Genomic DNA, 15,317 nt, shown 5'->3' with positions numbered 1-15,317 from the left:
CAAAAGGAGGGAGGGAGCATGACCACTTCTCTCCGGAACATGCGAACTGATATGAAGCTGAGATATGCTTGAGATCTAAGGATGGCAATGTTGGGAGTTTTACATGATGCGCCCGTGGCAGAGATTGATAGGACAGGGGCGCTGCTCAGGCCTATTTCCTCCCTCTTCAACCTGATCTTTCATAATGCTCATAGCGCTATATCAAATAACCGTATTATTGTAGAGCTCAGATTGTCATAACATGATACTATGATATAGGATAACGGGTTCATATCTGTGTTGGTTCAAGTTGTAGCCTACATAATGTAGGTAGTCAGAAGAACTGAACGTGCCCACTGTCGCCCTTATGCTTCTGGGAAAGTCACTGGCGAAACGTGTATATGAAACAACGAACACGTTCAGCCAAAAGACACGCCTTGATTGTGTTGTTTGTCCATATCGCCCTTCTAGAGACACGTATCACATGATCACAGGTTTATGGGCCTTAGCAAACAGATGGTTGACTACTTGGAGCTGGACACAAGGAGCCATGCTCTCTAGGCTTGTGGGGAGAGATGAGATGGGTTATATAGGCCTCTTTGGTTTTATGGCAGCCATTTTGGGTCATAAGGATGTTTTCAAAATGACATGTGATCTGCCAGTTTCAAGCCTTCTCACAAGCTGTCTTGGAGATTGTTGTATTTGTGTCCGCGTAGGTTTCACTTTTTGGGGATATTGTCAGAGGGTTGTACGAGACTTCTGCTGTCTTACCCACTGAATAAAAAGACAGATTTTTTTTTTTTTGTTGCCTCGTCGTTGTATGTGTCTGGACGTGTGTGCTGTATATTCAGGGGAGCGATATTGACACGCGTGTGGTTTATGTATCCAAGAGCTTCTAAACAACACGTTGACATCCAACAATGACGCCAATACAAATTGAAGCCATGGAGATGGACTTCCTTCCTTAATGCATCCGAGGGCTAAGCCTTTTGGTTACATATTAACCAACGTCCTACTTCTGAGGGAGTGTTGAAAACTAGAACGCCAGGCGTGATGAAAATCCACATGGATACAACATGATATCTAAGGGCGGGGCAGATCTCCGGGTATAACCATAAACAACGGTCGTCCTCTCTAACCTCTCAAGGTTTTACATAGTTGGTATTAACAAGCCTTCTGTCTGACTGAACCAGCAGACACGGCGAACGTGTTGGCAGAGTGATTTGGCAGAACATGTCATAAGCCAAGCGGATCTATTGAGCGTCTATCTACGCTCTTCTCGTCTCACTGTCACCCTGGTTGTGTTTACCCAAGTCCCAGTGGGCGGGGTCTATGGTGTTCAACTCAGCTGAGTGTGTATTTGTGTGACAGGGGGAGGGACAAAGGTTGCACCTGTAGCTCTACACCTAGCTATCAGAGAGAGAGAGAGAGAATAGACTGAACAGGGGAGGACGAAGAAGACGAAGGGAAGGATAGCAGTAAAAGGATAAGAGTGGAAGAGGATTCTGGAGTGGATATTGGAGTGGGAATGATCTGATATTTGAATCAATGAATTTGGCTTTCCGAGCAGGGCTTCTCCCATAAACTATTACGCTTTGGGAGGAAGGTCGCCTCCAGATCTCTACATATACACAGGTGAGGATATTGCACACACACACACACACACACACACACACACACACACACACACACACACACACACACACACACACACACACACACACACACACACACACACACACACACACACACACACACACACACACACACACACAGTGTTGTACAATCACCTTGTGGGGACACACAATTCAGTCCCATTCAAAATCCTATTTTCCCTAGCCTCTAACCCTAACCTTAACCTGAAAACCTAACCTTAACCCTAAACCTAGCCTTAGCTCCTAACCCTAAAACTAACCCAGGCTCCTAACCCTAAAACTAACCAAGGCTCCTAACCCTAAAACTAACCCAGGCTCCTAACCCTAAAACTAACCCTAGCTCCTAACCCTAAAACTAACCCAGGCTCCTAACCCTAAAACTAACCCTAGCTCCTAACCCTAAAACTAACCCAGGCTCCTAACCCTAAAACTAACCCAGGCTCCTAACCATAAACTAACCCAGGCTCCTAACCCTAAAACTAACCCAGGCTCCTAACCCTAAAACTAACCCTAGCTCCTAACCCTAAAACTAACCCAGGCTCCTAACCCTAAAACTAACCCAGGCTCCTAACCCTAAAACTAACCCAGGCTCCTAACCCTAAACCTAACCCAGGCTCCTAACCCTAAAACGAACCCAGGCTCCTAACCCTAAAACTAACCAAGGCTCCTAACCCTAAAACTAACCCAGGCTCCTAACCCTAAAACTAACCCAGGCTCCTAACCCTAAAACTAACCCAGGCTCCTAACCCTAAAACTAACCCAGGCTCCTAACCCTAAAACTAACCCAGGCTCCTAACCATAAACTAACCCTAGCTCCTAACCATAAACTAACCCTAGCTCCTAACCATAAAACTAACCCAGGCTCCTAACCCTAAAACTAACCCAGGCTCCTAACCCTAAAACTAACCCAGGCTCCTAACCCTAAAACTAACCCAGGCTCCTAACCCTAAAACTAACCCAGGCTCCTAACCCTAAAACGAACCCAGGCTCCTAACCCTAAAACTAACCCAGGCTCCTAACCCTAAAACTAACCCAGGCTCCTAACCCTAAAACTAACCCAGGCTCCTAACCCTAAAACTAACCCAGGCTCCTAACCCTAAAACTAACCCAGGCTCCTAACCCTAAAACTAACCCAGGCTCCTAACCCTAAAACTAACCCAGGCTCCTAACCATAAACTAACCCTAGCTCCTAACCATAAAACTAACCCAGGCTCCTAACCCTAAACGTAACCATAACCCTAACACTAATTCTAACTTTAACCCTAAACCCCCAACCAATAGCATTTAAGCTTGTGGGGACCAACAACATTTTTGTTTGTTTACTATTCTTGTGAACACACACACAAACACACACACAAACACACACACACACACACACACACACACACACACACACACACACACACACACACACACACACACACACACACACACACACACACACACCCTAAGCTGTATCTTGACAGTACACAATTAACAACATTTTGCCAGATGTACAGCAAGATTGCAATGACAAAATATGGATGATCAAAATTGAAGAGCTTGTTGTATCTTTCTCCACAACTTCAAATATTGTGCTTACTGCACTATTCACGCAACATACCTAATTTCAGATGGACACCTCTTAAACTGACTGAGAGTGGACTTCAGACACAATAGGCTTCCTTGGGCCCCTCCAGTTAGCAATAAGGACCTTTGAACACTGAGCCTTTTGACCATACACACACTGAGTAAACACGAAGCTGTTAGCACACACTGCACCTAACTGATTGCACTGTACCTTGGTGACCGTATGTCAATGTGTCTACATTCGTATGGATTTAATACAATGCTCCCACTAACTATGTCAGCTGTAAAATACCAACATGACACCATCATTTGCGTAACTCGCCTTGACATCTTACTCTTCGCTAATAAGTAATAAGTATAATCTTAGTCACGGCATCAATTTAACACATACCAAAACACGTGTAGTATATCCTTAGAGGGAATGACCACTGCTCTAATGGCCAGCATATCGGCCACTGTTGTGTCAAAGCCTGCTTAACGCAATAGTTTGACAGATGCATGAGAAGTGAGGTTGTCATTTTAAGGGATTTTCCCCTCATGTTTGACCACGCTCCACATTTCGTAAATATTTGAATTCCCAGATAAGAGTCCAACGTTAGCATGGGAATGGAGCTATAGGCTTTATTGCAGACAGAGTTATCACCAAAGGTAACTTTCCTATCAGTGGCGTTAACCCCGGCCTGCACACACAGGTGGATGTTTACCGTAGCGTAGACTTTCCACATGACTGGAAGGATTGATACAGAGTCTCACTAGAAATCTGGGCTACAAGTGCAGGTTTACTACCTGTAATGGAGTGAAATTGTGATTATGTTTGTTTGATCGATTTTTCTGGATGAGGAATATGGACACGATCGTTGTTACCTTGAAGGGATTGCCTCTGGCCTAGCCTTTGGCCATTCCAAATAGTGACGCAACACAGCCATAAAATTAATGATTCTCTAAAATGGAGATCTCATGTTTTCTTATGGAATTCCTCATGACATCATTTTAAACCAACTCAGTACTTGGATTTTTACTGGAAGTAACCTTGTCTGCTGAGCTGGACAACTGGCTGTACCAACGACTGGTCCAGGACATGGTCCGATGTTCTGCTCTGAGGAGGGTGTGAAATGGGAAATCTAGGTTACTGATGGCTAAAGGACAAGAGGTGGAATGACGGAAAGACAGACCGCGTGGATGACCTGAGAATGAGCTGTGTTGAATGTCACTGACTGACTGGCATTCCGATGGGCAATATAATGGGCAATATAATGGGCAATATAATGGTCAATAGAACTAATGAGGAAAACCGCTTGAGAAGGGTCATAAAATGGGTTGCACTTTGACTGTAAGATAACCACCCACACATAGGGCAGTACTACAAAGTCCGGTGACTGACATATGTGTTAGTAAACCCAGATAAGCAATTTATCATTACAAATATGTTAGGTTGAATAACAATTGACCAGTAAAATATCAACTGTAAACAGGACATGATTCCACATAAAGCCAGATATTTAAGACTAGACATATCTTAGACAGACTATTATGCTGAGGCAGATAAAAAGACACCCAGACTATCTCTGCCTCTGAACGTTTCACCCTGGCAGGAATCCAGTCAAAGGAACTCAAACATTAACATGTTGACCAAGTGTATCGGTTGTTTTGTCATGAGAGAAAAAAATCTGTCTTGGCTTCTGCTTGTTTATCTACACACCCAAACCCAACCCTCAGCTATCAGGTCACCAGAACCAGTGGTGTAAAGTGCTTAAGTCATATATATTATATACATTATATATATATATATATATATATATATATATATATATATATATATATATATATATATATATATATATATACCGTTGGAAAACTATTGGTCATGTGTAGAGCATATTTGGTGTACCTCGATCACTTCAGAGGTGAAGTCTGATTTAGTGTTTTTATTTTATTTTATTTTTATTTTATTTATAATGTATATAATATATGACTTAATATATATATATGACTTATATATATATATATATATATATATATATTTTTTTTTTTACGGGGTATCTGTACTTTTCTTGACTATTTATATTTTTGACTACTTTTACTTTTACTCCACTACATTCTTAAAGAAAATAATGTACTTTTTACTCCTTACATTTTCCATGACACCCAAAAGTACTTTTTTAAATTTATTTTGAATGCTTAGCTGGACAGGAAAATTGTCAAATTCATGCACTTATCAAGAGAACCTCCATTGTCATCCCTACTGCCTCTGATCTGGTGGACTCACTAAACACAAATGCTTCGTTTGTAAATTATGTCTGAGTGTTGGACTGTGCCCCTGGTTATCTGTAAATAAAAAAAACAAGAACATCGTGTCGTCTGGTTTGCTTAATATAAGACATTTTAAATGGTTTATACTTTTACTTTTGATACCTAAGTACATTTAAAACCAAATACTTTTAGACTTTTGCTCAAGTAGGATTTTACTGGGTGACTTTCACTTGAGTCATTTTTTTTTAAGGAATCTTTACGTTTACTCACGTATGAAAATTGGGTACTTTTTCCACCACTGATCAGCACCGGAACAGATCACCAAAATTACATTAGCATAGTCTATGGAAATTTCCACAGCGTTGCTAGGCGATCGGCGGGTAACAGCCTACTCCCTTCTTCTGGGGGGAGAGTGGCACAAAGCAGAGGCTTTATCTGTGTGCAGCGAGGGCAGAGCAGTATGTGTTTGTGTATGTTTGTGTGTGTGTGTGTGTGTGTGTGTGTGTGTGTGTGTGTGTGTGTGTGTGTGTGTGTGTGTGTGTGTGTGTGTGTGTGGCCCGCACGTGTCTATTTTTACGTTTACTACATGTGTTTGCTATATGTGTGTCCCTCCATTTGCATGTGTGTGTTCGCCTTTGTCTGCGCTTCACATAGTTAGTCTGATCTTCATGTTCTAGATGTCCATTTGTGTTGATATAGTATGTGTGCTGGTAAATCAGTACAGTACATGTTTGCTAAAGTGGGGAGGTTTACTTGTGTAGAAACCCACAGGACAGACAATACAACCTGCTCTGCCTGTATTACACAATGAGCAGCCAAACTCTCCCACGACTTTTACAGTCCGAGCAGGAGCACTTAACCTGCACTGACACACTACAGAACACATGACTTCTGGAAGTCCCTTTGATGTTTGTTTGCAGAACGGTTTACCTGGAGTTGAAAAAGCATTTTACTTGCTAACACCGGGGTACTTTTCTGTCTCGTCATAACAGGGAAACTTCCATTGAGATGAAACACTAAACTGAAACTCCCTGTTGAAAGAATTATTCTAATGACTGGTTGGATTTGAACCAAGGCCAGGGGAATTTCAGCTGGAAAAAGAAGTATATTAATTATCAGAAATGACTGCATCAGAATGGAACTAACCCCAATCTCAGGCTTGCATTAGCAGTAGTCGTTGTAGTAGTAGTCATATCTATTGTGATAGTGGTGGCAACAATGGTAGAGGGAATGATAATGGCAGAAGTAGTGACAATGGTAGAGGGGTTGATAATGGCAGTAGTAGTGGCAGAAGTAGTGACAATGGTAGAGGGATTGATAATGGCAGAAGTAGTGACAATGGTAGAGGGGTTGATAATGGCAGTAGTAGTGGCAGAAGTAGTGACAATGGTAGAGGGATTGATAATGGCAATAGTAGTGGCAGAAGTAGTGAGAATGGTAGAGGGATTGATAATGGCAGAAGTAGTGACAATGGTAGAGGGGTTGATAATGGCAGTAGTAGTGACAATGGTAGAGGGATTGATAATGGCAATAGTAGTGACAATGGTAGAGGGGTTGATAATGGCAATAGTAGTGACAATGGTAGAGGGATTGATAATGGCAGAAGTAGTGACAATGGTAGAGGGATTGATAATGGCAATAGTAGTGGCAGAAGTAGTGACAATGGTAGAGGGATTGATAATGGCAGAAGTAGTGACAATGGTAGAGGGATTGATAATGGCAGTAGTAGTGGCAGAAGTAGTGACAATGGTAGAGGGATTGATAATGGCAATAGTAGTGGCAGAAGTAGTGACAATGGTAGAGGGATTGATAATGGCAGTAGTAGTGGCAGAAGTAGTGACAATGGTAGAGGGATTGATAATGGCAATAGTAGTGGCAGAAGTAGTGAGAATGGTAGAGGGATTGATGATGGCAGAAGTAGTGACAATGGTAGAGGGGTTGATAATGGCAGTAGTAGTGGCAGAAGTAGTGACAATGGTAGAGGGAATGATAATGGCAATAGTAGTGGCAGAAGTAGCGACAATGGTAGAGGGATTGATAATGGCAGAAGTAGTGACAATGGTAGAGGGATTGATAATGGCAGTAGTAGTGGCAGAAGTAGTGACAATGGTAGAGGGATTGATAATGGCAATAGTAGTGGCAGAAGTAGTGACAATGGTAGAGGGATTGATAATGGCAGAAGTAGTGACAATGGTAGAGGGATTGATAATGGCAGTAGTAGTGACAATGGTAGAGGGATTGATAATGGCAGTAGTAGTGGCAGAAGTAGTGACAATGGTAGAGGGATTGATAATGGCAATAGTAGTGGCAGAAGTAGTGACAATGGTAGAGGGATTGATAATGGCAGAAGTAGTGACAATGGTAGAGGGATTGATAATGGCAGTAGTAGTGGCAGAAGTAGTGACAATGGTAGAGGGATTGACAATGGCAGAAGGAGTGACAATGGTAGAGGGATCGATAATGGCAGAAGTAGTGACAATGGTAGAGGGATTGATAATGGCAGTAGTAGTGGCAGAAGTAGTGACAGTGGTAGAGGGATTGATAATGGCAATAGTAGTGGCAGAAGTAGTGAGAATGGTAGAGGGATTGATAATGGCAGAAGTAGTGACAATGGTAGAGGGGTTGATAATGGCAGTAGTAGTGGCAGAAGTAGTGACAATGGTAGAGGGATTGATAATGGCAATAGTAGTGGCAGAAGTAGTGACAATGGTAGAGGGATTGATAATGGCAGAAGTAGTGACAATGGTAGAGGGATTGATAATGGCAGTAGTAGTGGCAGAAGTAGTGACAGTGGTAGAGGGATTGATAATGGCAATAGTAGTGGCAGAAGTAGTGACAATGGTAGAGGGATTGATAATGGCAGAAGTAGTGACAATGGTAGAGGGATTGATAATGGCAGAAGTAGTGACAATGGTAGAGGGATTGATAATGGCAGTAGTAGTGGCAGAAGTAGTGACAATGGTAGAGGGATTGATAATGGCAATAGTAGTGGCAGAAGTAGTGACAATGGTAGAGGGATTGATAATGGCAGAAGTAGTGACAATGGTAGAGGGATTGATAATGGCAGTAGTAGTGGCAGAAGTAGTGACAATGGTAGAGGGATTGACAATGGCAGAAGGAGTGACAATGGTAGAGGGGTTGATAATGGCAGTAGTAGTGGCAGAAGTAGTGACAATGGTAGAGGGATTGATAATGGCAGTAGTAGTGGCAGAAGTAGTGACAATGGTAGAGGGATTGATAATGGCAGAAGTAGTGACAATGGTAGAGGGATTGATAATGGCAGTAGTAGTGGCAGAAGTAGTGACAATGGTAGAGGGATTGATAATGGCAATAGTAGTGGCAGAAGTAGTGAGAATGGTAGAGGGATTGATAATGGCAGAAGTAGTGACAATGGTAGAGGGGTTGATAATGGCAGTAGTAGTGGCAGACGTAGTGACAATGGTAGAGGGATTGATAATGGCAATAGTAGTGGCAGAAGTAGTGACAATGGTACAGGGATTGATAATGGCAGTAGTAGTGGCAGAAGTAGTGACAATGGTAGAGGGATTGATAATGGCAGAACTAGTGACAATGGTAGAGGGGTTGATAATGGCAGAAGTGGTGACAATGGTAGAGGGGTTGATAATGGCAGTAGTAGTGGCAGAAGTAGTGACAATGGTAGAGGGATTGATAATGGCAATAGTCGTGGCAGAAGTAGTGACAATGGTAGAGGGATTGATAATGGCAATAGTAGTGGCAGAAGTAGTGACAATGGTAGAGGGATTGATAATGGCAGAAGTAGTGGCAGAAGTAGTGACAATGGTAGAGGGATTGATAATGGCAGTAGTAGTGGCCGAAGTAGTGACAATGTTAACACGGCGCTTGCTATTCAAAGAGCAGCACCTCAGTACCAGAGATTGGGCAACCCGTGAGTGTTACCCCATCGTAGAAAGGGTTTAGCTGAAATATGAGGCGCTGTATTAGCAGCCAGCACATTTAGCTTGGCCAACACACAATAGGAGTAACCCAATCACCACCGGTGCCCTGTCACCACTCCACCATATGGTGCCTATTGAGTTCCCCTGAAATATTCAGGAGAGCTCAGTCCGTTCCCCCTGACACAGATCGATCTGAGCTGGGCGGTGTTGGGAGTCAGGTTACTGTGGTTAGGGCTTATGGTAAGAGGTGTGGCAGGAGTTTGAACGGGGAATGGGAAGGGAGTAGTACGGGGATTTATGTAACTCTCCCTCCCTCTCTCACTCTTCTCTCTGAGAGGTCATGACTCATGTCTGATCCATCTTCATTGTAAACGTTGGGAGCTATCAAGCTACAGTTATTAACTAACTGAATACTAAACTTCTCTCACTCTTTCTCTCCCTACACCAACCCAAGGCCCCTCCATTCTTCCATCCCGCTCTCCCTCCTCTCTCTCTGTGTGTGTGGTCATGGCTGACCCGTCGCCTGGCTGGTGGAAGCTCACCTTCCTCCGTAAGAAGAAGTCCGAGCCCAAGGTTCTGTACGAGATCCCAGCGGAGTACGGCAGCAATACCACACCCCACGGTGGAGCCCCCGGGCCAGTAGAGGGCGCCACAGACGACAGCCAGTTGAACGCCCGTCTGGAGAGGATAGTGGATAAGACCACCACCAAGGGACGCCATGTCAAAGTGTCCCACTCAGGACGTTTTAAAGAGAAGAAGAAGGTCAGGGCCACGTTAGCAGAAACCCCCGATCTGTTCCCTGGTCACGAGCCTAGCAACGAGAACCTCTGAGCTGGGAAACAAAGTTCACACACACACACATGCATACACACCAAAAAGTCATGGCTTTCTCTATTAAACTAATTCATGCACACTCAAACACAGAAGACGTTCTCTGTCTGTACCTCGTTGGTCACACCATTTCACACGGTGCCCTCAATCACACTCAGTAACACTCACAGAGATGAAAGGCAGTGCATCCCATTGGGACATGTCATCTGTGTCAATCCAGCCAGAGATCTCGTTCTTTATTCCCTATAAATGTGGGACTGACTGGGAGTCTTTGTATGCATCTTAGTATCACACTCTCCGTCTCTTCCATCTATAATCAGTGGAGCAGTGGAAGAATGGGACACCTGATTATCCCCTGTCTGTCTGCTTCATACCTAGGCCATGTTTACATAAACACACTACCTTTAATGAGGTGCTATTAGTCATCTCCGATTTTAAATATTCAACAGATCACAGGAACAGGGAGGAGTTTCAAGGCATGCATATTACACTGTGCAGTCATTGTACGGTACAGAATGTGTACTTTACTGGTGTTGCTAAGTTTCTCATCTGTACAAAGCAAATAGGTAACGTATGAAACAGAGGTTTGCATAACAGCTTTATGACCTAGAGGACATGGGTACCGACTGTTGGAGGTCGACTAGTTTCCATAGCGACAGACTGTGTCACGTGTCATTCATAAACATGTCACCTCAAAAATCAATTGTTCCAAAATCAATTGTTCTAAAACTAACCTGAGTTTTAAAAGTATATTTTCATTTTTATTTTTATTTTTTAATTAACTTAAAAAAAAAAAAAATACCGGTAGACTTCTCTATCCCTTTAGAATTTAACCTCAAACTAGACAAAGATTTCAGTTTTTCTTTGAATTGCACTTTCTAATGTAAAAGTCAAGGACTGCTTCATAGATAGACTGCAAGGTTTCAACACAAGTTCTATGCATTTCTCCAGTGTTGCTTTAGTATTTGCAGCAGTCTTTTCAAGATATTGGCAGACACTGAAGCCAAACCAAAACCAGCGATGGAAGAGGAAGCGAGACACCCCACTTGCTGTTTTTTTTCTGGTTCAATGAAAGTCAATGAAGTACTGTAAGTAGACCAGACCCAGCTGCTATTGCATTGGTGGCTATGGGAGACACACCCAGTTAAGTAGACCGGAACTGACTATTTATTTTCGATGGTAAAAGGCCTCGGTGAACTATCTTCATTTATCCACCATCTTTGCTAAATCTACACACGAGATCCCTCCTACAAAGACTGAAAAAGTATATTTCATTTAATTTTCACCTTCTACACTTAATTACAAAAATCCCTTTCATTGAAATTGTGCTGTACATTTTGAATAATTTTGTAAAATAAATACAGACTTGTTTTATAAATAAAATATATATCTGATTTCATTGAAACACTTAAGGTTCTTTCTTGTGTTACTGTGAACTCATTCTATTGCCTCTTATAGGATGATAATGATAATGCAAAACAGTGCGACAAAAACAACAACACAGAGTTACACATAAACGAATGTACAGTCAATAACACAGAAGAAAAGAAAAATAGAAAAATCAATGTACAGTGTGTGCAAATGTAGAAGATTAGGGAGGCAGGCAATAAATAGGCCCTAGAGGTGAAAATAATTACAATTTAGCATTAACACTGGACTGATAGATGTGCAGATGATGATGTGCAAGTAGAGATACTGGGGTGCAAAAGAACAAGAGGGTAAGTAATAATATGGGGATGAGGTAGTTGGGTGTGCTATTTACAGATTGGCTGTGTACAGGTTCAGTGATCGGTAAGCAGCTCTGACAGCTGATGCTTAAAGTTAGAGAAGGAGATATAAGACTCCAGCTTCAGAGATTTTTGCAATTCATTCCAGTCATTGGCAGCAGAGAACTGGAAGGAAAGGCAGCCAAAGGAAGTGTTGGCTTTGGGGATGACCAGTGCAATATACCTGCTGGAGCGCATGCTACGGGTGGATGTTGCTATAGTGACCAGTGAGCTGAGATAAGGCTGGGCTTTACCTAGCAAAGACTTATAGATGACCTGGAGCCAGTGGGTTTGGCGACGGATATGTAGTGAGGGCCAGCCAACGAGAGCATACAGGTCACAGTGGTGGGTAGTATATGGGGCTTTGTTGATAAAATGGTTAATGATGCCCTCTAGTGGGAACAAGGCCAATGTTTATCTCAAAGTTGGCACATTCTATCTTGGCAGAAGGGTTGGGGTCAATTCCCAACCCTGCTAGGCAGTGTCTATTATGGCAGTGGATCCCAAACTGTTAATTCCCATGAACCCTTCTGGAACATGAAACAATACACAATTAACAACTTATACTATGTATCAGTTATAAAATATTGATACATGCCATTTTGATGCTAATACTGTCATTTGGACCTGCATATCCGGGCTTATCAGGTGTGTAGGTAGTCCTACTATGATCGAAATTGTAATTATATTAGGGATTATAAGGGATGGAATATCCTGTACATTAAAATATAATGTCATACATTTAATACACTTGTACAATAAAATATCCTATGGCTATGATCCAACATTTTACAAGTCTGCTATGGCAATCGACTACCACCAGAGGGCAGTGATGAGGCAGGGAAATCAGAGCCATAAGCAAAACTCCTTTTGACAGAGTAAGATAGAGAGAGAGAAATAATGAGAGAGAGAGACAGAGAGAAAAAGAAAGAAAGAAAGAAAGAGAGAGAGAGAGAGAGAAAGAAAAGAAAGAAAGAAAGAAAGAAAGAAAGAAAGAAAGAAAGAAAGAAAGAAAGAAAGAAAGAAAGAAAAACAGACAGAGAAAAGGGGAGAAGTTCATTCAAGGAGCAACAAGGGATGACAAAATAGAATGAATGACACTGAAGAGGCACATTGACAAAAAGGAAAATGAGCATGTGCCTGTGTGAAAGAGGCTAGGATAGAGTAGCAGAGGACTGATGACATGGAATCTGAGCTTGCTAAACATATCAAGAATCTCGTGGACCAGTTTCATGGGCTTAGTAGCCTCAAATGCAGAGAACTTGCTTACGAATTGGCACATCGAAACAACAGTCAAGAAATAGAAGGGTAAGTTATATTGAACAGAGAGATCTACAGTATACTGAACAAAAATATAAACGCAACATGCAACAATTTCAAAGATTTTACTGAGTTACAGTTCAAAAAAGGAAATCAGTCATTTGAAATAAATACATTAGGCCCTAATCTACGGATTTCACATGACTGGGAATACAGATATGTATGTGTTGGACACAAATACCTTTAAAGACAAGTAGGGGCGTGGATCAGAAAACCAGTCAGTATCTGATGTGACCATTTGCCTCATGCAGCGCGACACATCTCCTTCGAATAGAGTTGATCAGGCTGTTGATTGTGGCCTGTGGAATGCTGTCCCACTCCTCTTCAATGGCTGTGTGAAGTAGATGGATATTGGCGGGAACTGGAACACGCTGTCGTATACGTTGATCCAGAGCATCCCAAACATGCTTAATGGGTGAGAAGTCTGGTGAGTATTGCAGGCCATGGAAGAAATGGGACATTTTCAGGTTCCAGGAATGGTGTACATATCCTTGCAACATGGGGCCGTGCATTATCATGCTGAAACATGAGGTGATGGCAGCGGATGAATGGCAAGACAATGGGCCTCAGGATTTTGTCACAGTATCTCTGTGCATATAAATTGCCATCGAGAAAAATGCAATTGTGTTCGTAGCTTATGCCTGTGCATACCATAACCCCAGCGCCACCATGGGAAAAACTGTTCACAATGTTGACATCGGCAAACCACTCGCCCATACAACGCCATACTCATGTTCTGCGGTTTTGAGGCCGTTTGGATGTTCTGCTAAATTCTTTAAAACAACGTTGGCACAACAATGGGTTTCTTATGGTAGAGAAAGAAATCAACATTCAGTTCTCTGGCAACATCTCTGGTGGACATTCCTGCAGTCAACATGGCAATTGCACGCTCCCTCCAAATTGAGACATCTGTGACGTTGTGTTGTGTGACAAAACGGCACATTTTAGAGTGGCCTTTTACTGTCCCCAGCACAAGGTGCACCCGTGTAATGATCATGCTGTTTAATCAGCTTCATGATATGCCACACCTGTCAGGTAGATGGATTATCTTGGCAAATGAGAAATGCTCACTAACAGGGATGTAAACAAATGTGTGCATGGCATTTTTGAGAAACAAGCTTTTTGCGCGTATGGAATATTTTGGTGATCTTTTAATTCAGCTCATGAAACATGGGACCAACACTTTACATGTTGTGTTTATATTTTTGTTCAGTGTATATCTGAATGTAGGCAAATATTTAAGATATACAATATACCACACCCCCATTCCCTGATTTAAACTTTGACCTACCAGCACCATCACACACTGTCACAAGACACCATGACCCACTTACCCCAAGGCCGCTCAACTTACCCTGTCCATTAGCTGAACTTACCCCATACCCGGGGTAAGTTGTGCCAAGAGTCCACTTTTTTGGGACAAGCTATGTTTTCAAAACTGTTCTGTTTAAATGAATTGTGATTATTACCAGTGATACACAACATCCTGAATATTACTATATTTGCCTTGATGTAGTGATGCTGAATGTTAAAAACGGCTCAACTTACCCCACTCTCCCCTATACAATCTGGAGGGTGCCACAGAAACACTCTCTTATCAAAAGAAAACTTCCACCAAAAAAAAGATTGGTACATCTTACTTGATTTAAAACCTTTTGCTCTTCTGGGAACATAGGTCCTTCACAAACGTCCTCCAAAGACGGTATGTGGTAAAGAGTCCCATTTGCATCATTCAAATATGTTGTTCTAAACATCAAGCTGTAGAGATACCACATTAATTGAGTCAGGACTACAGTTTACTGTAAGCGCACTCTTCCCGTGGACTTTTTACATCAAAAGTACTGAGCAAACTACCTGTTATTTCATCTTCAGTTGAGGTGTAGAAAAATGCGGTCAGTTGACAGAGATGTAAGACACATGTTAACAGCTGAACTTTACAGACGTGTATGAGGCTTTGTGTTTCTTTAGTAACTCTGCAGTAGCTATTCAACAGTGATCGGCCTTAAGGCGATACCAACACTTGTGAAGCA

At 42.2% G+C, this 15,317-nt stretch overlaps 1 protein-coding gene across 1 annotated transcript; it reads left to right on the top strand.

Moving 5' to 3' along the window:
- Window positions 1-1,325: 1,325 nt before the first annotated feature.
- LOC106600846 (proline-rich protein 15-like protein A) lies at window positions 1,326-10,296 on the top strand. The gene is made up of 2 exons (XM_014192558.3): window positions 1,326-1,614; window positions 9,825-10,296. The coding sequence occupies exon 2, from the start codon at window positions 9,878-9,880 to the stop codon at window positions 10,199-10,201; it is 324 nt and encodes a 107-aa protein (XP_014048033.1). The 5' UTR covers window positions 1,326-1,614; window positions 9,825-9,877; the 3' UTR covers window positions 10,202-10,296.
- Window positions 10,297-15,317: the final 5,021 nt, after the last annotated feature.

Source organism: Salmo salar, chromosome 03 (genome assembly GCF_965601325.2).
Source record: "Salmo salar chromosome 03, fSalSal1, whole genome shotgun sequence".
In the NCBI taxonomy this organism is placed as follows: domain Eukaryota; kingdom Metazoa; phylum Chordata; class Actinopteri; order Salmoniformes; family Salmonidae; genus Salmo; species Salmo salar.
The sequence above is the reverse complement of the archived record's forward strand: the minus strand, read 5'-3'. Positions and strand labels throughout refer to the sequence as shown.

What these genes read in the sequence shown, in the direction of transcription:
- LOC106600846 (XM_014192558.3), top strand. Translation starts at nt 9,878, where the DNA reads ATGGCTGACCCGTCGCCTGGCTGGTGGAAGCTCACCTTCCTCCGTAAG.